Here is a 22,629-nt window from a genome sequence, read left to right as displayed (position 1 = left end):
ATATAAAAGCTACTTAGCCTATCTCATTTCTCATCCTTTCCCCACCCAAACTGTCCACAATGCCTAAACCAAAACCACATCGTCCATTGTGTGGGGTGTTGTTGGTCACTATTGCTCTATTTCTAAGCCCGAAAGCCTGTGACGGTAGAACCAGAACCCATGATTGCGGCCTTACTATGTGCGGAAACGTTAGCATCCGCTATCCTTTTCGATTAAAAACCCAACCCCTCCACTGCGGCGCTCACGTCATCTTCCAACTGGACTGTGATGAAAAACATAACCGTACGATTTTGGGCAATGAAAACGGGAAATTCTATGTTCAAGAAATCCTTTACAACAACTTTACGATCCTACTTGTTGATTCGAATTTGGCAAGCAATAGTTGCTCGCTTCCTCGAAGCTCTGCCCCTGTGCTTTATGATAGAGGATGCTTCGTATCGTATTCTAGACCCTATGTTGATCAACATACTGGTTTTCAAATTATGCATCTTGTAAATTGCACACGGTCAATCAAATCTTCAAAATATGTCGACGCATCTCCTTGTTCCGATAGCTCTTCCGGCCATGATCCACCTTCTTCATATCATTACTTTTTAAATGAACTAACCGAGCCTCTCGATTTCAGTCCATATTGCACAGTCATAGCCCGGGTCCCAGTTATGGCTCCCTATACCACCGACATTGCTACTTTGGATATCTATGAAAAGCTATCTTTGGGATTTCACTTGTCATGGAAAAACTACATCAAAGGCAGCGGCTGTTACGAAAAATATACATTCCAAACGATGTAAGAATTTTGGTACCTTAGCTAATAATACAGTTTTTCTTAGATCGGGTTTGCTGTTTTGGGTTATTAAATTTCTGAATATATTTGCTAAAGGCTGATCATGACATTGTTTCTGGATAAGTTAATCCATAACTGTAGATAGTTCTTTTATTTTATTTTTACTTTTTTATTGAATTGTACTAATATTTTTATTTCTACTTATACAAAAGAACAGGTTGGAAACATTGCGGGATGGCTTCCTAGACTTTGTCAACAGCTTTGTGTATTACCTTTTCCATCACAGCCCTGTAACCTTTGGACATAATTTTTATTCGGTTGAACATGAAGGTATGCTTTTAATTTCCAAGAGTTCATTACTATTATTTCCATTAGATTTGCCATCTAATTCCTTACATAGAAATAGTGATGACATATATATATTTTTTCTACAGGCAAGTATGCCATTTGTCTTGGGATAATAGGTGAGTTTTTGCTTTGGAGTTGCATATATGAAATATATACAAAATTACTCATAATCTTTTGGGGGCAATTATAGCATTAATTCTAAAGACATTTACTAATGCATTTCAATTTCTTTTTCTTTAAAAGGAGGAAGAACATTTCTGGGGATATCTATATTGATTGCTCTTGTTACGTATAAATGGAGAAGGAGGCATTTATGTGCGGATAATAAAATTGAAGAGTTTCTCCGTAATCAAAATAATTTAATGCCTATTAGATATTCTTACTATGAAATAAAAAGAATGACAAGAGGCTTTAGTGATAAGTTAGGTGCTGGGGGTTTTGGCTCAGTATTTAAAGGAAAGCTTCGAAGCGGTCATGATGTAGCAGTAAAATTATTGGACAAGTCTAAAGCTAATGGGCAAGATTTCATAGCTGAAGTCGCTACAATTGGGAGGATTCATCATGTTAATGTGGCAAGTCTTAGAGGATTCTGTGTGGAGGGATCAAAACAAGCTCTTGTATATGATTTTATGCCGAATGGATCTTTAGATAAGATTATATTTGAAAAAGAAAATAAGACTAGTTTAAGTTGGGACAAAATGTTTGATATTGTGATTGGGGTGGCTCGAGGAATTGCATACTTGCATCAAGGATGTGATATGCAAATTTTACATTTCGATATCAAACCACATAATGTTCTTCTAGAAGAGAATTTTGTCCCAAAAGTTTCGGATTTCGGTCTTGCTAAACTATATTCCGTAGATGATAGTATTGTCTCTCTCACTGCAGCACGAGGTACAATAGGATACATTGCTCCTGAATTGATTTACAAAAACCTTGGAGGCATATCGTATAAAGCTGATGTTTATAGTTTTGGAATGCTATTAATAGAAATAGTGGGAAAAAGGAAGAATTTGAATGTATACGCTGAACATTCAAGTCAAATATACTTTCCATCATGGATCTATGATCAACTTCATCAAGGAGAGGACATTGACTTGGAAGAGGTTACGAATGATGAAAAATTGATTGTGAGAAAAATGGCAATAATTGCTTTCTGGTGTATACAAATGAAGCCTTGTGATCGTCCTTCAATGAACAAAGTCTTGGAAATGCTTGAAACTGATGTTGAACTCCTTCAAATGCCTCCAAAACCTTTTCAGCAGCTTCCTTTTGAAATACCAATTGAGGATCATGTTGATGACAATCCAAATGATGAGGATCCAACTACATCACTTCTTTCTACAAGTGAAATTAGCTTAGAAGTAGCGTAAGTTGTGAAACTTTTGTTTCAAAATTTCCAAACTTTGTTTTGTATTTTGAGACTTGTTTCATTTACTTTCCATACCATAGGCTTTACTGTATTATCACTTCTTCTTCTTCTTCTTCTGGCTTAGAAAAATTAAAAGAATCGAAAATGATAAAAAATATAGCCAATGAGGCATTGATTGTGTTGGTAAGACTAATGTACAACCCATTTTGCCCGGCCCAGTACCCAAATCTACCCAAAACCCAAACACCCAAAACCAATATCAACCCAATACCCACCTAAACCAACCCAAACCTAAACCCAAAATTTAAGCCTAACTAAAACTAAACCTTAATGGCCCAAACGGCCCAAAATACAAAACAGAAACAGTAACCCTAGCCCCCTATTGCGCCGCACCACCTGCCTTCTGACTTTCACACCGCCGCCGTCACCTACCCTCTGCCATCGCCATTGTTTCGTTCACCCGCTCCACCAGCTCCTCTGACACCTGCAAGACAAGAAAACACGCAAACAACAAAATAATAGAAAAAATGGAAACAAATCGGCTATAAAAGCCGAGCACCACATCTGTATTTTTTTTCTTTTTTTACAATTGGTTAATGGAAAAGCAGAGCAAAAACTTAAAAAAAAAAAGGTTGATTCAGATTTTATTGTTTCTTTACTTTGTGTTCTTGTTCTCTTTTCTTATTATTATATGTGTTTGTTTATCTTATGTTATTTTATTTTTTTTACGAACCCTTTTCAACAAAAAATATAAAAAAGCGGAAGGGGAACATACCTGTTTGCTTCGAAAGCCGGCGCCGGAACCCTTCGTCGCCGTCACCGGAGTAGAACAGGGAGAGGGATCTTTTTCTTTTTCTCTCGGTCCCACGGTTGAGAAGGCCTAGCCTTCGGGGACGCCGTGAAGTGAGGGCTGAAAAGCCCGTTTCACGCGACTCCGGCCACTGGCCATGGAGGTGGCGCGACGGAGGCCCGAGGAAACTCAACGGCCGGAGAAAGAGGGTTTTGAAAGGAAACTCTCATTTTTTTTCTGGAAAATAATGGGGAAATGAATTTTTTTTAAAACGCGACTTTTGTAGGCCGAGAAAACGGCGTCGTTTAGGGCTGGTTACAATAGCCCTAAAACGGCGTCGTTTTGGTCTCTGACCCGCGACCCGACCCGTCCGGCCTCAGGATCCGCGTGTTTCTACGGTGAAGGGGATATTTTCGCTCGAGGTCCTCCCTCTTTTGTGACTTAGTGCAATCTGGTCCCATTTGGAATTTTTAAATTCGACGAGTTTTTTTCCGTGCGTTTCATTTTAGTCCCGCATGAAACTACACGCATAAGGCTGGGGATAATTATCCAATCGGTCCCCCACCTTTCGTGCGTGTCCTGATTTGCTCCCTTTCTGCGTTTCCCCTTTTTTTTTTTAGATTTCGACCCTCACATTTTGTTTGGGTTTCAATTTAACCCCTTCTTCTTTAGTTTTGGGTTATTTTATTATTTAAATTGATGAATGTAATATTGTAATTTTTTATATTTATGGTCTTTTTTACTTCAAATTTTGCTACATATATGTACATATATGCATATTTAATATTCAATAAATGAGTACATTTTTATCTATTTTATAATTTATATATATGTATATGTATTTATATACACATCTTAAATTTTACACATATACATACATATTTTTATAATATGTGTACGCACATAATTTTTCAAGTTTATTTATAAATATATATACCTACTTATATATATTATTTGTACTTTATACTTTATACAGATATATACATATTTTTTATTTTTTTATTTTCATAAATACACACATATACTTATATGGTTTTTATATTTTCATATAATTTATATATATATCTATGCATTTTAGATATATACATACTAATGTTTTTACGCTTTATAATTCATATATATACATAGATATGCATATTCGTTTATATATATATATATATATATGTATATACATTCACACATTTTATAACTTATAACTTAAATATATTGATATACTATTCGTATTGTTATTGTCGTTCTATTGGACATTTATTTATTCATTTATTTATGTGTTCGTCATTATTTTTAGGAAATACTTTAGTTCTCTTTTTATTTACTTGTTATTTCATTTTTTATGTATTTTATTTTTTATTGTTACTCATATTAGTTATGCATGTATTATCATGTTCATTATAATTTTGTTACACATGTTAATATTGTGTTTATTCGTACAATTTTATGTTAAATTAATTTTATTTAATGTAAATCATGGCTTTAAAATAAGCAAAATTTTGTATTCCGAGATTCAAAAAGATCGTGCCTTAACTTAAGGGGTTTCGACTTTCTTGACGAATTTAAACATACGAATTTTTTCAAACTTAAGTTTTTTAAACAATCTCGGAAATTATTAAAAGTTCGTGTTCTAACTTACGGGACATGATTTTATTTAAATCTGAGATAATCAAATATCTTTCAAAATAAATAATTTATTATTTTTGGGCATTTATTTACGTATCAAAAATTCAAGACATTGTATCCTAACTTACGGGATATAATTCCCTTTTTCGATTAACGTGAAATATGTCCATTTTCTCGAAATTTTTAGCATTTCAACAACGGATCATGTTTTGAATTTTTTTCAAATTTTCAATCTTCGACACTAAGGCACTAATTAATCAACTAGGTATCAATTTTGGGCATTATGAGGGTGCTAATCCTTCCTCGTACGTAACAGACTCTCGAACTCATTTTTTGATTTTCGTGGATCAAAATCATTGTTTTGATAAAACCAAATTGTTTATTAAAACAACTATGTTTCGAGGTGGCCCGATCACACCTCATCAAAAAAGATTGGTGGCGACTTTCATTTTTGTTTTCATTTTTCAAAACCCAAGTCGATCCTGTTTTCACAAAAAAATGGTGTCAACAACTTAGCGATTCCACTGGGGACTGTTCAAGAGAGTCTAGCCATAAATTGATTAATTTTTTTGTCTTTTTGTCGAAATTTGAAATTTTGGTTTTAACCTATGATCCTCTCGTTGCATTTCCCCTGTTTTGAGTTATACTTTTCATTATGTTTTGTATTTTATTTTTTTTATTTCTCCGTACATTGCATTGCATGACCGTTGGTCACACCTTTTTAAGTGGGAGTGAGAAACTACGCCTTCGTGAGGTTTTCACCTTCGCATGGGATAGTGAATTACTTCCGGGATACATCCGTACTTATGTCTTCGTGAGATTTTCATCTTCGCATGGCCATAGGGAAATGTATTCCCCTGAACTGAACTTGGTCCATATGAGCCTATAATGGGTGAGGATCGAGGAATCTGCTGGTTCGGGTACCTTTACTTTAGAACCGAACCACATGTAGTGAGCCATAGGAACCCACCTAGATAGAGCTACGCCAAACCTAGTTACTTACCCGAATAGACGCTTTATTTATTATAATTTACTTTAAATCCTGCTCTGTGTCTAATACTAATTTGCTTTGTTTGTGATTGCATGGCATTTTCATTCTAAAAGAGGTCGATTCACGTTCAGTATCTAGATAGAAAGCTTATCATGGAAAAGGAGGTTCTTGATAAAGTAGAAGATAATGCAGCTGTCTGAAAGAGGGGCACGCATCAGAATTGTGGGATTTCACCCGTATCAGCGTAATCCAAAATATATTTGAGAAATGAAAGAAATATTGGATCAATGGGATAACGCGACCAAGCAGTTGTTCTATTTTAACTACGGTGACCTGCCTTATCTGCTCAGTGTCAAGGTGGACAAGTATTTATTCCAAACCCTTGCTCAGTTTCGGAACCCTGCCTACAATTGTTTCACTTTTGGAAAAGTAGACTTAGTTCCTACCGTGGAAGAGTATACGACTTTGCTTCGGTGCCCAAAGATTCAAGTTAACAAGGCTTATTCTAGAGCTACTAGTGTCCCGACGTTGTTAAAAAAATTGATAAACATCACAGGGATGAGTGAACAGTGGGTTGCTGCTCGAATCCAACAGAAAGGTGGCAGCAAATGCGTTCCTTGGAAAAGCTTGCGAGATTTAGTACTAGTACATCCTAATGTGAAGAAAAGATCTGATGTCTTCGCTCTAGGTATCTATGGATTAGTAATCTTCCCCAAAGCTTTAAGGCACATAGATGAGGCCGTCTCTGATTTTTTTGATCTGCTTAGTAAGGGGGTTACGCCCGTTCCGGCAATACTGGCTGAAACTTTCAAATCTTTGAATGCATGCCGGAGAGCAAATGAGGGAAGATTCATTGGATGTGCACAGCTTTTATTAGCATGGTTTCATAGCCACTTCTGGAAAATAAAAAAAGTCTCTTATCGAGTATTCTCTGATAGCTACTCCCCTCTGGAGGAATTGGTGGCTACGCCAAGGCGAGATGACATTTCGAAAGAAAAATGGATGGCAATACTTCAGAATCTCCAAGATGAAGATGTCGAATGGAGAGCTCCTTGGTTAATTCCCGATGAGATTTTATACCGGTGCAGAGATTTTGACTGGGTTTTTCTGCTCGGGATATGGGGACTTGTCGGATACGCTCCTCTACTCGTATCAAGACAGTTTAGATCACGGTAATTTATACTAGCTGTAGGGCCCAATTTTTGCCTGGCCTGTTAAAGAAATAAAGCCCAAACAATCACAAGCCCAAATCAGCCTAAAACACAAAAAAAGACAGAAACCCTAAACAGCTTTTGCCCCAGCGCCGTATCACCCTCCACAACAGCCCCCCGCACATCGCGCCCATCACCCCCGTACGTCGCGCACTTTAATCCGCGCGTGTCGCGCGTATTCTTCTCCACAGCCGTACCTGCAACAAACACGAGCAGCACACAAATAGGATAACAGATTAAGAGACGGGATTTTTTGGGGATTCGTTTGATTTTAGTTTGTATTTCTCGGCTATAAAAGGTGCCGATTAATTTATGAATGGGGGATTACAGTTTAGAGATACGAAAAACAGAGAGAAAATAGAGATTTACTTATTGATTCCCGAATACAAAAGGTGGTTTTTTGGAGTTCTTGATTCCTAGTTTCGTTTTCTTTTAATTTTACTCTATTTTTATTTTTTTTTGTTTTTCGCTTAATAAAAAGGGAAAAAGAGAAAGAATTTTACCTGGTGCCGTCGCGGTGTCCCCTCTCTGTCACAATCGGAGGCTGGGGGTGTCGTCGGAGGCCGAGGGATTGCCCAGTGGCGGCGGCGCACAAATGGGTTCAAAAAACCTTAGCAGAGGGTTTCTCTGCCTTTTTTGTTGAAACAAAGAGAAAAGTGAAATTTTTTTAGGAAAATTTAGATTTTATAACAGTTGTAAAACGGCGCCGTTTTGGGGGAATCTGCGTGTCGACCTGACCCGGTTCCAGGATCCGCGCATTTCACTTTTGATGGTCTAATTGCACATTTGGCCCCTCCCTTTTGCAGCGCACTCTAATTAAACCCGTTTTGCTTTTTTTTAAAATTGGACCGCATATTCTATTTTTGTTTCAATTTGGTCCCGTGCTACGCAGTGTTTTGGAAGGAGGGGATATTTCTCCTTTTGGTTCTCCACTGTTACGCATGCGTTCAAGTTGGTCCTATTTTTTTAATTTCTTTTAAATCCCCCCATTTTTTCGTTTTTAATTCAATTTGACCCATTTCTTAGTTTTTATCACAATTATGCCATACTATTATTTTGTTTTATTTTATTTACTACTATAATAATAATAATAATATTATTATTATTATTATTATGCGCATATGCATGTTAGTATGTATATACTTTAATATTTTAAATATATATCTATTGTATGCACATTGTATTATTACTTTGTTTTCATAGTTTTTTATACATATAAATATACATACATACATTTTTAAAAATTTTTTACATACACTTTTCATTTTAAATTATTATAAATATTTTTCAGTTCATGTATCCCATTATTTTATATACATATTGTACATATATATATGTATTTGAATATATACGTATGCTAATTTTCATGATTGGTCTATGTATATATACTTATACATTTCATTTTTCTTGCCTTTGTAAATATATACACACATACATATTTTTGTATTTTATCCTTTTCACGATTTTCAAATACATATACATGCATTTTTTAGTTTTTGATTGATATATTCCATTCTATCTTTTTAAACGTATCCTTGTACACGTGTGTCAAATATATGCATGCACGTATTTGTGAATTTACTTGTATATCGTACTTGTATATATATTTGTAAGTATGTACATATATATTGTAAATTAAGGTATTTGTATCATATTGTATAGTAATTCTCTTACATACCCTTTTTTGAAAATATAGTTTGGTTTACACCATACATCAAAGTTATTTTCTTGATTCAGAGGTTTTTTTTTGAATAAAAGCAATATTCGAAGTTTGGGATTTTTGAGGGAAATTGAGCCCTAACGTATTGGCTTTTGATTTTCTTTGTTATTCTTAAATAACCGAGGATATTCTTTATTCAAAATGCATGAGTATAAAAATCATTTTTGGGAACTTAACTTGTTGTGTCCTAAAGCATTGGGTGTGACATGTTATTTTTTCAAAATGAAGATTTTCACATAAAATAAAGTGATATTCAAAGTTCGGGGATTATGAGGAATTGTACCCTAACGTATTGGGACTCGATTTCTTTACATGACTTGAACAATTGATTATCCTTTTTTCAAATTCCATCGTTTGAGTTGATTTTAAAAATTTTTTTAACCTTCGACACTAAGACATTAAACGATCAATTTGGTACCGATTTTGGGCGTTACGAGGGTGCTAACCCTTCCTCGTACGTAACTGACTCTCGAACTCATTTTTTTCAAAATTCGTAGACCAAAATAATTTTTAAGGTGAGCCGATCATACCTTAATAAAGGATCGGTGGCGACTCTAGTTTTATTTTTAAAGTCGACAACTAGATTTTTGTTTTCAAAAAAATGGTTTCGACAGCTTGGCGACTCCACTGGGGAAGTTAGAGAGTCGAGCCATGACTTAGTTATATTTTGTCTTTGTGTCGAAAATTAAAAGTTTTTTTAAATCATAATTTCCTTTCTCATCTTTTGGTTTTCATCGTGGTTCATTTCCATGGTTGAACCAAGTCGGTTGATCTATATTTGCATTTTGCTTTACATGGTCCGTTTTACCCCTTTAAGTGGGAGCGAGAAGCTAGTCCTTCGTGAGGTTTTCACCTCCGTGCAGGGTAGTGGACCGCTTTCGGGATACATACGTACCTATGTCTTCGTGAGATTTTTATCTCCGTGCAACCATAGAGAAATGTATCCCCCTGAACTGAACTCGATCCATATGAGCCTATAATGGGTGAGGATCGAGGAATCTGCTGGTTCGGGTACCTTTACTCTAGAAACTAAACCTCATATAGTGAACTTTAGGAACTCGCCCTAGGTAGAACTGCATTAAACCCTAGTAGATACCCGAATAGGTGTTTTATTATTTCCAATTATATTGGATTCTTTTATTATACCTGATACTAACTTGTTATGTTTTGTTTTGGTTGCATGACATTTTGACTGCATTGCATTTCATCATAGAAAAGAGATGTTGATTCACGTTCAGTTGCTAAATAGAGAGCTTGTCATGGAAAATGGATTTCTTGATAAAGTGGAAGATAATACGGTTCTCTGAATATAGTTTAAGAAAGCGTGATGCGAGAAGTGTAACAAGAGGAGTATACGACTTTGTTGTGTTGATTCAAGATTAGCAAAGATTATTCGAGATTCGTCAAACATCTCAACTTTTTAAAGAAGCTCACAAGCATAGGTGATCAAGGAGTTGCAACCTAGATGAAGTAAAAAGGAGCTAGTAGATGTTTATTGGAAGATTCACGAGATGCATCTTAATGGTCGTTGTCTTCGCTTGGAGTTCGAGGACGAAGCCGTGTATATATATCCGCTTTGTGTAAAGAGATTTGTTTTCTAGTGAAGTTTTCTAGTGAAGAATTGAACTAGAATCAACGTCTCTTTTTGCATTCATTTCATGCATTTGCATTACATTACATCATATGTATAAAAAGTGGTTAAATGATCCTAATTAATTAAAATCATTACTCAGTTAACCTGGAAACCAACCAACCAACCCAACACCATTACGGCACTCGACCAAAGATTAAAGATATGGATCAGAGGTTGGAAAAGCTCGAACAGTATCAGAAAGAGATGCAAGACCGACTTCAGCTACAAGTGCAAGAGTGGTTGGACAAGATGCAACAGGATATGTCGGAGAAGATGCAAGAATCCCAAAATAATATGATGGCAAAGTTAACCCAACTGTTGAATGGAGGAGGTGATAAGGGAAAGGGTCCCATGGCTGATGTCGAAGAGGGTAATGAGGATGAACCACTCTATCCTCCAGGCTTTACTTCTCCACATGTGCGAACTCAATCAGGCCTCAGGAGTCCCAGGCCAGTGCTTCGAACTTTCAAGCTAGATTGGGCTCTAGCCCCGAAAACTACCCTGTTAACTCTACCATTCTTGACTTCGATGAAGTGGCTGAAAAGGAAAGAATAAAGGAGGAGCTACCAAAGCAGCTAGAGGAAAGGTGCAAATGGCTCGAGGAGAAATTCAAGGCGATGGAAGTCACTGAAAGCTGTCGTGGGATTGATGCTAAAGAGCTGAGCTTAGTTCCTGATTTGGTACTCCCTCATAAGTTTAAGATGCCGGAATTCGAGAAGTACAATGGGACGACTTGCCCAGAGGCTCATATCACCATGTTCTGTAGGTGAATGGCTGGATACGTTAACAATGACCAGCTATTAATACATTGTTTCCAAGATAGCCTAGCAGGGGCAGCTTCTAAGTGGTACAATCAACTGAGTCGTGCCACGATTGGTTCATGGAGGGATTTGGCCCAGGTGTTCATGAAACAGTATAGTCATATAACAGACATGGCTCCTGATAGAATCACTCTTCAAAATATGGAGAAGAGACTGAATGAAAATTTTAGGTAGTACGCACAAAGATGGAGGGAAGTCGCAGTCCAAGTTCAACCACTGCTCTTAGAGAAAGAAATGACGATGCTGTTCATTAACACACTGAAGGCACCATTCATTACACATATGTTAGGGAGTGCCACAAAAAGCTTTTCTGACATAGTCATGAATGGTGAAATGATTGAAAGCGCCATAAGGAGCGGGAAAATTGATGCAGAGGAGAGTAACAAGAGGTCAGTCCCCAGGAGAAGAGAAAATAAGGTGAACAACACAGGTTACTCTAAATTAGTTACTGTGAGTCAGCCAAGAAAGGTGGTTGGTAATCAACAGAATTTATCGAGGTAAGATTTCGGCATAAAGACTGAAAAGTTCCAGTTTACACCAATCCCAGTACCGTATAAGGAACTGTATCAAAATTTGTTTGATGCACATGTTGTTTCCCCTTTTCATGTGAGGCCTCTACAACCTCCGTATCCCGAATGGTATGATGCGAACGCACAATGTGAATACCATGCGGGAATTACGGGACACTCGATTGAGAATTGTACTACCTTCAAGAAGCAAGTTGAAAGACTTATCAACATGGGTATTGTCAAGTTTGGTGACTCGTCTAGCTCAGGAAATCTGCTACCCAATCATGATTGAGGATTGAGGGATTACAATGTATGAAGAAGTGGTGAGAAATTTATACATCGATGCCATATATACAGACACAATTAAAAGGGCCATTGTTAGATATTCGCCTTATAGGTGTTCTAAATAATGGGACTGTAGAGGAAACCCCTGAAGTATTTAGAGTCTGTTAGAGTAATGTTCAGAACACTTGTTGCTTTCATCCTAGAAGCAATAAGAATTTCTTTGTGAAATAGGCTCACGTCTGAATATTATTATTTTAATGAATACATTACTGCAATCATCTTTGAGCAAATGTTCTTTTGGTCTTTACGTTTTCTTCATTCTTTTGGATTTTTTCTGCCAAACCATTCATTCGTTCATTCATATTATTCATACATTCTTTTGTATATTCTTTGGTACCCACTATGGGTCCCCAAATATCAATGACATGAATGACTCCGCTACAGACTCATAATCTCCTTTTGAGTGAGACATGTGTTTAGAGGGATCTCACAACTTTGAAAATGACATGGATTGTAGCCTATTTCTGGACTTATTAAGGATGGTAGAGCAGGAAGAAAATTTTACCTCATGAGGAGACAATAGAGACTGTGACCTTGAGGGAACATGTATGACCGAAAGAACAAAGTAATACGTTGTTGAGTTACTTCAAGCATTCAAAGAAGCCTTCGCATGGTCATACCAGGATGTGCCCGGTTTAAGCGTTGTTATTGCAATCTGAACAACAGCACAATATCAGAAATTTACAGTATGTTCAAGGTGAATATCATGAATGGTGCAGTGAAAACTCTACCGCAGCAATGCCACTCTTTTCAGTTTATCACGATATTTTTTTTATTGAAGTTGAAATTCTTTCTCTTCAGGTTTTGACTGAGCTGAAGTAGGATGAAGATCCAATCCCGATACGATTAGTTGAATCTACTTGAAGAAAAAAGGCTAGAAACTATTCATCATGGTCAGATGTACCAAGAAATGAATGATGCGAGCCAATAGCAAACAGTTTGTCCCAGAGAATTCCACGATGGCGACCTAATGCTGAAAAAGATCCTCACTCTACAAAAAAATATAACGGATGCCAAATTGGGGAAGAACCTTATGTTATAGAGAAGGTCTTTTCTAAAGGAGCTTTGCTTTTGAGGGAGATGGATGATAAACCTGTAAAGTCCTGTAAATTCAGGTTCAGTCAGGAAATACTCCGCTTAAAGAATGAGATGACCAAGGTAAAAACCCGCAAAGGGCACTTTGAGTCGTAAAAAATGACGAGATGAAAAATGAAAATGAAAACTGAAAAATGGAAAAGTAAAATGGAGAGGCTAAGGTGAAAACCCGTAAAGGGCGCCTTAGACCAAAGGGGATTTGAGTTGAAAACCCGAAAAGGGCGGCTCAAATATTGATTAGAATGGGGCATGATATTATCGGAGTAGCTCAAATATTGATCAGAATGTGGCATGAGATTATTGGAGTAGCTCAAATACTGATAAGCATAAGGTATGCAGTGGTCTTGCTATACCTGAATCAACAGGAAAGGGTAGGCGACATTTTAGGGCATCGACAAAATACTGTAGATCTCCTAAACACATGTTAAACTCAGAATGGTCTTCAGAAAGTCTGTACAGCAAAGTTCAAGCTGCGATATCTGGGGCACCTAATCCTTATACTATTTTTGTTATTCTTGGAACACTTCATTCATTTTCAAGATAGGCATTCCTAAATCAATTTCTTTGTTATCCATCTTTATTATCTTTGACAACTTATTCATTTCGAGCTATGCTCAAAACTGACTCAATTCTTATCCATGATCTTTTTTGCAAGCATGTTGCATTAGAATAATGATTAATGGACTAATAAAACTTTCACAATGGAAGTTTTGCATATTACTCTAGAAGTTTCTGAATAATATAGGAACCTCAAACAGGACTATTGTTTAGAACGCACCAGGTTGGAAATCTGATAAAGAAGAGTCTAAATTAAGATTATCTCTTTGAATTTTCTTGTCTAAAGTATTAATTGAACAAAATGGCAAGATGTCGTGTTGGTGACGAAGCTTCAATGAACAAGCAAGCAATGATCACTGAATAATAATAAGAAGTTGTTCTTGGAGAAGATTTCTTCATTTGTGCATGAGCATTTGGTACAACACACTGGGAATGGTGTAAGAGACTAAAAAGTTTCACATCCTGTATCCTTGAATTGTGATAACAGAGGATTGAGAAAAGGCCAAATCTTTTACTCTTGGGTTACAACGGGAAAAGATGGTACAAATTTTGCATCCCAGTGGATCAAACTTGGAGGTTTACAGTGGGGGGCAATCTGACTAAGTGTTTTTTTGGAGACGCCAGCTGAGCAAAAGGTGTTATAACACATTAGTGATGAAACCTTAATAAACTTGGAGTAATAATAACTCAAGTGTTAAAATATCATTTTCATGACATTTAGCATTCATTCAAATGTCATTCAAATGTCATTCATACATGTCTAGTTAGGAGCATTTGATTCATTCTGTTCATGACATCCTAATCATTAGGCATAATTAGGCTCATAAAGTGAATCATATAGGTCATGTTCCACAGAGAACAGATCGGTGAAAGTATAAAGCTTTATCTCCCTGAGCAACAGTGGAGTAGCAACAGATCTTGTCTTCCCATACTGGTGGCGAAGTAGATCGAAGAAAACAAATCTTGTCTTCATGTACTGGCGTGAAGTAGATCAAAGATAACAGATCTTGCCTTCCCGTACTGGTAGCGAAGCAGATCGAAGAAAACAGATCTTGTCTTCATGTACTGGCATGAAGTAGATCAAAGATAACAGATCTTGTCTTCCCATACTGGTGGCGAAGTAGATCGAAGAAAGCAGATCTTGTCTTCATGTACTGGCGTGAAGTAGATTAAAGATACTAGATCTTGTCTTCCCATACTGGTGGCGAAGTAGATCGAAAAAAATAGATCTTGTCTTCATGTACTGGCGTGAAGTAGATCAAAGATAACAGATCTTGTCTTCCCATACTGGTGGCAAAGCAGATCGAAGAAAGCAGATATTGTCTTCATGTACTGGCGTGAAGTAGATCAAAGATACCAGATCTTGTCTTCCCATACTGGTGGCGAAGTAGATCGAAGAAAACAGATCTTGTCTTCATGTACTGGCGTGAAGTAGATCAAAGATAACAGATCTTGCCTTCCCATACTGGTGGCGAAGCAGATCGAAGAAAGCAGATCTTGTCTTCATGTACTGGCGTGAAGTAGATCAAAGATACCAGATCTTGTCTTCCCATACTGGTGGTGAAGTAGATCGAAGAAAGCAGATCTTGTCTTCATGTACTGGCGTGAAGTAGATCAAAGATACCAGATCTTGTCTTCCCATATTGGTGGCGAAGCAGATCGAAGAAAGCAGATCTTGTCTTCATGTACTGGCGTGAAGTAGATCGAAGATAACAGATCTTGTCTTCCCATACTGGTGGCGAAGTAGATCAGAAAAAGCAGATCTTGTCTTCATGTACTGGCGTGAAGTAGATCAAAGAAAGTAGATCTTGTCTTCATGTATCAGCGTGAAGTAGATCGAAGAAAGCAGATCTTGTCTTCGTGTACTGGCGTGAAGTAGATCGAAGAAAGCAGATCTTGTCTTCATGTATTGGCGTGAAGTAGATCGCAGAAAGTAGATCTTGTCTTCCCATACTGGTGGCGAAGTAGATCGAAGAAAGCAGATCTTGTCTTCATGTATTGGCGTGAAGTAGATCGAAGATTTCAGATCTTATCTCCCTAAGCAGTAGTGGAGCAGATCGAAGATGGCGGATTTTATCTCCCTGAGGTTACAGTGGAGTACATTGAAGCCAGTAATTCTATCTCCTAGGCAACAGTTGACTAAATTTAAGATTACAGATCTTATCTCCCTAAGAAGTAGTGGAGCAAATCGAAGATGACAGATTTTACCTCCCTGAAGTTGCAGTGGAGCAGATTAAAGATAGCAAATTTTGTTTTTTTGAAGAGCTACAACGTACGAATTCTATCTCCACGACATTGTAGTGGAGTAGATTGAAGCACCAATTCCTATACCTCTGAAGATGCAGTAGGAAGGAATAAGGCTACCTGAAGCACTGAAGAAGCTGAGACATAATAAGACCAGACACAATTGGGCTTTTAGTCTTTGCTCTGTACCCGTTACACGACAACGAGCAAAGAGGGGCAGCTGTAGGGCCCAATTTTTGCCTGGCCTGTTAAAGAAATAAAGCCCAAACAATCACAAGCCCAAATCAGCCTAAAACACAAAAAAAGACAGAAACCCTAAACAACTTTTGCCCCAGCGCCGCATCACCCTCCACAACAGCCACCCGCACATCGCGCCCGTCACCCCTGTACGTCGTGCACATTACTCCGCGCGTGTCGTTCGTATTCTTCTCCACAGCCGTACCTGTAACAAACAAGAGCAGCACGCAAATAGGATAACAGATTAATAGACGGGATTTTTTGGGGATTCGTTTGATTTTAGTTTGTATTTCTCGGCTATAAAAGGAGCCGATTAATTTATGAATGGGGGATTACAGTTTAGAGATACAAAAAATAGAGAGAAAATAGAGATTTACTTATTGATTTCCGAATACAAAAGGTGGTTTTTTGGAGTTCTTGATTCCTAGTTTCGTTTTCTTTTAATTTTACTCTATTTTTATTTTTTTTGTTTTTCGCTTAATAAAAAGGGAAAAAGAGAAAGAATTTTACCTGATGCCGTCGCGGTGTCCCCTCTCCATCACAATCGAGGTGGGGTGTCGTTGAGGTCGAGGGTTGCCCACATATGGCGCACAAATGGGTTCAAAAAACCCTAGCAGAGGGTTTCTCTGCCTTTTTTTGTTGAAACAAAGAGAAAAGTGAAATTTTTTTAGGAAAATTTAGATTTTATAACAGTTGTAAAACGGTGCCGTTTTGGGGAATCGCGTGTCGACTGACCGGTTCGGGATCAGCGATTTCACTTTTGATGGTCTAATTGCACATTTGGCCCTCCCTTTTGCAAGACTCTAATTAAACCTGTTTTGCTTTTTTTAAAATTGGACCGCATATTCTATTTTTGTTTCAATTTGGTCCCGTGCTTACTGTGATGTTTTGGAAGGAGGATATTTCTCCTTTTGGTTCTCCTTTATTACATACGCGTTCAAGTTGGTCCTATTTTTTTAATTTCTTTTAAATCCCCCCCATTTTTTCGTTTTTAATTCAATTTGATCCATTTCTTAGTTTTTATCACAATTATGCCATACTATTATTTTGTTTTATTTTATTTACTACTATAATAATAATAATATTATTATTATTATTATCATATATGCATGTTAGTATGTATATACTTTAATATTTTAAATATATATCTATTGTATGCACATTGTATTATTACTTTGTTTTCATAGTTTTTTATACATATAAATATACATACATACATTTTTAAAAGATTTTTTACATACACTTTTCATTTTAAATTATTATAAATATTTTTTCAGTTCATGTATCCCATTATTTTATATACATATTGTACATATATATATGTATTTGAATATATACGTATGCTAATTTTCACGATTGGCCTATGTATATATACTTATACATTTCATTTTCTCGCCTTTGTAAATATATACACACATACATATTTTTGTATTTTATCCTTTTCACTATTTTCAAATACATATACATGCATTTTTTAGTTTTTGATTGATATATTCCATTCTATCTTTTATATGTATCCTTGTACACGTGTGTCAAATATATGCATGCACGTATTTGTGAATTTACTTGTATATCGTACTTGTATATATATTTGTAAGTATGTACATATATATTGTAAATTAAGGTATTTGTATCATATTGTATAGTAATTCTCTTACATACCCTTTTTTGAAAATATAGTTTGGTTTACACCATACATCAAAGTTATTTTCTTGATTCAGAGGTTTTTTTTTTGAATAAAAGCAATATTCGAAGTTTGGGATTTTCGAGGGAAATTGAGCCCTAACGTATTGGGTTTTGATTTTCTTTGTTATTCTTAAATAACCGAGGATATTCTTTATTCAAAATGCATGAGTATAAAAATCATTTTTGGGAACTTAACTTGTTGTGTCCTAACGCATTGGGTGTGACATGTTACTTTCTCAAAATGAAGATTTTCACATAAAAAAAAGTGATATTCAAAGTTCGGGGATTATGAGGAATTGTACCCTAACGTATTGGGACTCGATTTCTTTACATGACTTGAACAATTGATTATCCTTTTTTCAAATTCCATCGTTTGAGTTGATTTTAAAATTTTTTTTTAACCTTCGACACTAAGATATTAAACGATCAATTTGGTACCGATTTTGGGCTTTATGAGGGTGCTAACCTTTCCTCGTACGTAACTGACTCCCGAACTTTCAAAATTCGTAGACCAAAATAATTTTTAAGGTGAGCCGATCACACCTTAATAAAGGATCGGCGGCGACTCCAGTTTTATTTTTAAAGTCGACAACTAGATTTTTGTTTTAAAAAAAAACGGTTTCGACACCAGCAACGCAGGGGTTGGCCCAATGTGAATTTTCCTATAAGTGGGACAATTACAAGAAAGAGGTTCGAGAAATGTCTAATGCCTGGAACCAAACTCGTCGAATGAAGATCTTAGTTGTGGGTCCGTCAATGACCCCCGAATATAGTCAATGGCGTGATCAAAGGGTCAATCACAATATCCCGGTGTCGAATCCAAAAACTGCTCGATCTTTAGAGGAGCACCTACAAGTATTGCCCTTTGAAATAGAAATCATCAAACAAGATTTTGAAAAGAGGAGTTTGGAGTTAGGGAAGAAAATAGAGCAACTAAAAGAAGAAAAAATGCAATTAGGACTAGATGTTGACGTTCAAAAATTAAAGGCCGACGAACTTGGAAAAGGAAAGAACAAAGCCGAAGAAGATTTGGACAGCCTGAAGACGGATTACAAGAAGTTGCGTAGGTCAATGAGAACTGTTGGCTTGGGTAAAACGTCGGAGCAATGGTGACAGGAAATCCAGGAGGAAAAGACTAAAGTTAGTCAATGGGAAAAGAAATTCTAGGATACTCGAGCTCGAGAAGTTGCTTTGGAAAAGAGTCTACTTGTCTGCCAAAACGAGAATGCGGGGTTGAAAGTCCGAGTTACTGAGCTAGAAAAGTCACTTCACAAGCACCGTAGTCGTAATTTTGCGGTTGAGTTAAAAGTAAGCTTAAACAAAATCGAGGAATTGAGAGGAAAGGTAGGAGAGCTTGAGGACACGTTGCAAAATAGCGAACTCCGAATAGAGCTTTTTGAGAGGGGTAATGAACAGTGGCAAGAGCAGCTCCATCGGTCTCAAGACCAGATTAAAGAAAGAGACCATATTATGGGCGAGGCGGTGGCTCAAGTACGCGAAGTAGCCAATCACCTACAAACCCTAGCAGTTTAGGCCGATGTATTAAGTCTGAAGTATGAGTCAGAATCGGACCGAGACCGAGAATTAGCTTGGCTTCTTAGAAAGGTTAAGGCTTTGAGTATAAGGGCAAAGCCGTATATGTAATCTATTTTATGTAAAGAAATTTCTTCTCTAGTAAAGTTTTCTAATGAAGTTGAATCAGAATCAATGCCTCTTTTTGCATTCATATCATGCATTTACATTACATCATATGCATCAAGTTTCATAAAATGACCCTAATAATTTAAAATATGATAGTTACCCTGGAAACCGACAAAAACCCATCAATCAAATATCACTACGGTACTCGTCGTCAAACAAAAGTAATGGATCAGAGGTTAGAAAAGCTGGAACAACTGCAAAAGGAAATGCAGGATCAAATGTAGGAACGACTGGATAAAATCCAGCAAGACATGCTAGAATCCCAGAAAGTTATGATGAACCAACTATCGCAATTATTGGCTGGAACGAATGATAAAGGAAAAGGCCCAGTAATTGATTCTGGAGTTGATCATGAAGATCTTGTTTATCCTCCAAGTTTCACTCCGATGAGTACCTAGGCACAACCAGAGATGTGCCCACAGAGAGTACCTATCGCTATTAGGCCTCAATACCAAGCTGGTGCCGCAGTACCTATGAATTTTCAAATAGGCTCGGGTTCTAATCCGGGAGATAATCCGACCAACCCTGTCGTTCCTGATCTGGACGATGTAGCGGAAGTAGAAAAAGCAAAAGTGGATTTACCGAAGCAACTTGAAGATAGGTGTAGGTGGCTAGAAGAAAAGTTTAGAGCAGTAGAAAATGCCGATTATCGTTGCAAGATCGATGCCAAAGATCTGAGTTTGGTCCCTGACTTAGTTCTCCCGCCTAAGTTTAAAATGCTAGAATTTGAAAAGTATAACGGGACTAGCTGTCCTGAAGCCCATATCATTATGTTCTGTCGGAGGATGACGGGATATATTGACAATGATCAATTGTTAATTCACTGTTTCCAGGATAGTTTGATCGGAGCTGCGGCCAAATGGTATAACCAGCAGGGTCGTGCCCAAATTTGCTTATGGAAAGACTTGGCACAAGCCTTCATGAGACAATACAGCCACGTAGTGGACATGACGCCCGATAGGATCACGCTACAAAACATGGAGAAGAAACATAATGAAAGCTTCAGACAGTATGCCCAGATATGGAGAGAAGTGGCAACTCAAGTCCAGCCGCCTGTTATAATAAAAAAATGGAAACAAATCTGCTATAAAAGCCGAGCACCACTTCTATATTTTCTTTTCTTTTTTTACAATTGGTTAATGGAAAAGCAGAGCAAAAACTTAAAAAAAAAAGGTTGATTCAGATTTTACTGTTTCTTTACTTTGTGTTCTTGTTCTCTTTTCTTATTATTATCTGCGTTTGTTTATCTTATGTTATTTTATTTTTTTACGAACCCTTTTCAACAAAAAATATAAAAAAGGGGAAAGGGGAACATACCTGTTTGCTTCGAAAGCCGGCGTCAGAACCCTTCGTCGCCGTCACCGGAGTAGAATAGGGAGAGGAATCTTTTTCTTCTTCTCTCGGTCCCACAGTTGAGAAGGCCTAGCCTTCGGGGACGCCGTGAAGTGAGAGCCAAAAAGCCCGTTTCATGCGACTTCGGCCACTGGCCATGGAGGCGGCGCGGCGGGGGCCCGAGGAAACTCAATGGCCGGAGAAAGAGGGTTTTGAAAGGAAACTCTCATTTTTTCTGGAAAATAATGGGGAAATGAATTTTTTTTTAAAACACGACTTTTGTAGGCCGACCAAACGGCGTCGTTTAGGGCTGGTTACAATAGCCCTAAAACGGCGTCGTTTTGGTCTCTAACCCGCGACCCGACCCGTCCGGCCTCAGGATCCGCGTGTTTCTACGGTAAAGGGGATATTTGCGCTCGAGGTCCTCCCTCTTTTGTGCCTTAGTGCAATCTGGTCCCATTTGGAATTTTTAAATTCGGTCAGTTTTTTTCCGTGCGTTTCATTTTAGTCCCGCATGAAACTACGCGCGTAAGGCTGGGGATAATTACCCAATCGGTCCCCTCCTTTCGTGCATGTCCTGATTTGCTCCCTTTCTGCGTTTCCCTTATTCTTTTTTTTAATTTCGACCCTCACATTTTGTTTGGGTTTCAATTTAACCCCTTCTTCTTTATTTTTGGGTTATTTTATTATTTAAATTGATGAATGTAATAATGTTATTTTTTATATTTATGGTCTTTTTTACTTCAAATTTTGCTACATATATGTACATATATGCATATTTAATATTCAATAAATGAGTACATTTTATCTATTTTATAATTTATATATATGTATATGTATTTATATACACATCTTAAATTTTGACACATATACATACATATTTTTTATAATATGTGTACGCACATAAATTTTCAATTTTATTTATAAATATATATACCTACTTATATATATTATTTGTACTTTATACTTTATACATATATATACATATTTTTATTTTTTTATTTTCATGAATACACACATATACTTATATTTTTTATATTTTCATATAATTTATATATATACCTATGCATTTTAGATATATACATACTTATGTTTTTTACGCTTTATAATTTATATATATACATAGATATGCATATTCGTTTATATATATATATATATATACATTCACACATTTTATAATTTATAACTTAAATATATTGATATACTATTCGTATTGTTATTGTTGTTCTATTGGACATTTATTTATTCATTTATTTATGTGTTCGTCATTATTTTTAGGAAATGCTTTAGTTCCTTTTATTTACTTGTTATTTCATATATACTTGATTTGTTTTTATGTATTTTATTTTTTGATTGTTACTCATATTAGTTATGCATGTATTATCATGTTCATTATCATTTTGTTACACATATTAATATTGTGTTTGTTCCTACCATTTTATGTTAAATTAATTTTATTTAATGTAAATCATGGTTTAAAATAAGTAAATTTCGTATTTTGAGATTCGAAAAGATCATGCCCTAACTTACGGGGTTTCGACTTTCTCGACGAATTCAAACATACGAATCCTTTCAAACTTAAGTTTTTTAAACAATCTCGGAAATTATTAAAATATCGTGTTCTAACTTATGGGA

The 22,629-nt window shown here is 36.5% G+C and overlaps 2 protein-coding genes and 1 long non-coding RNA gene across 4 annotated transcripts; 2 read left to right on the top strand and 1 right to left on the bottom strand.

Annotated features, from left to right (window-relative positions):
• Positions 1-18: 18 nt before the first annotated feature.
• On the top strand, positions 19-2,595 carry LOC105770784 (rust resistance kinase Lr10). 2 transcript variants are annotated; one of them, XM_012592122.2, is made up of 4 exons: positions 19-787; positions 1,002-1,114; positions 1,219-1,248; positions 1,376-2,595. In XM_012592122.2, the coding sequence occupies exons 1-4, from the start codon at positions 60-62 to the stop codon at positions 2,503-2,505; spliced, it is 2,001 nt and encodes a 666-aa protein (XP_012447576.1). In that variant the 5' UTR covers positions 19-59; the 3' UTR covers positions 2,506-2,595. The 2 variants fall into 2 exon arrangements, with proteins under 2 accessions (XP_012447576.1, XP_012447577.1); XM_012592123.2 differs by having other exon boundaries at positions 580-787; positions 997-1,114.
• Positions 2,596-2,649: 54 nt separating this feature from the next.
• Positions 2,650-3,530, bottom strand: LOC105770785 (uncharacterized). The gene is made up of 2 exons (XR_001126306.2): positions 3,280-3,530; positions 2,650-2,988 (listed from the first exon to the last, which is right to left on the bottom strand). It is a non-coding gene; the product is annotated as an uncharacterized LOC105770785 (long non-coding RNA).
• Positions 3,531-6,169: 2,639 nt separating this feature from the next.
• On the top strand, positions 6,170-7,078 carry LOC105766930 (uncharacterized). Its single transcript, XM_012586476.1, has one exon. The coding sequence runs from the start codon at positions 6,170-6,172 to the stop codon at positions 7,076-7,078; it is 909 nt and encodes a 302-aa protein (XP_012441930.1).
• The last annotated feature ends 15,551 nt before the right edge of the window (positions 7,079-22,629 follow it).

The sequence above is a fragment of the Gossypium raimondii genome, chromosome 5, assembly GCF_025698545.1.
Source record: "Gossypium raimondii isolate GPD5lz chromosome 5, ASM2569854v1, whole genome shotgun sequence".
Taxonomy (NCBI): domain Eukaryota; kingdom Viridiplantae; phylum Streptophyta; class Magnoliopsida; order Malvales; family Malvaceae; genus Gossypium; species Gossypium raimondii.
The sequence above is the reverse complement of the archived record's forward strand: the minus strand, read 5'-3'. Positions and strand labels throughout refer to the sequence as shown.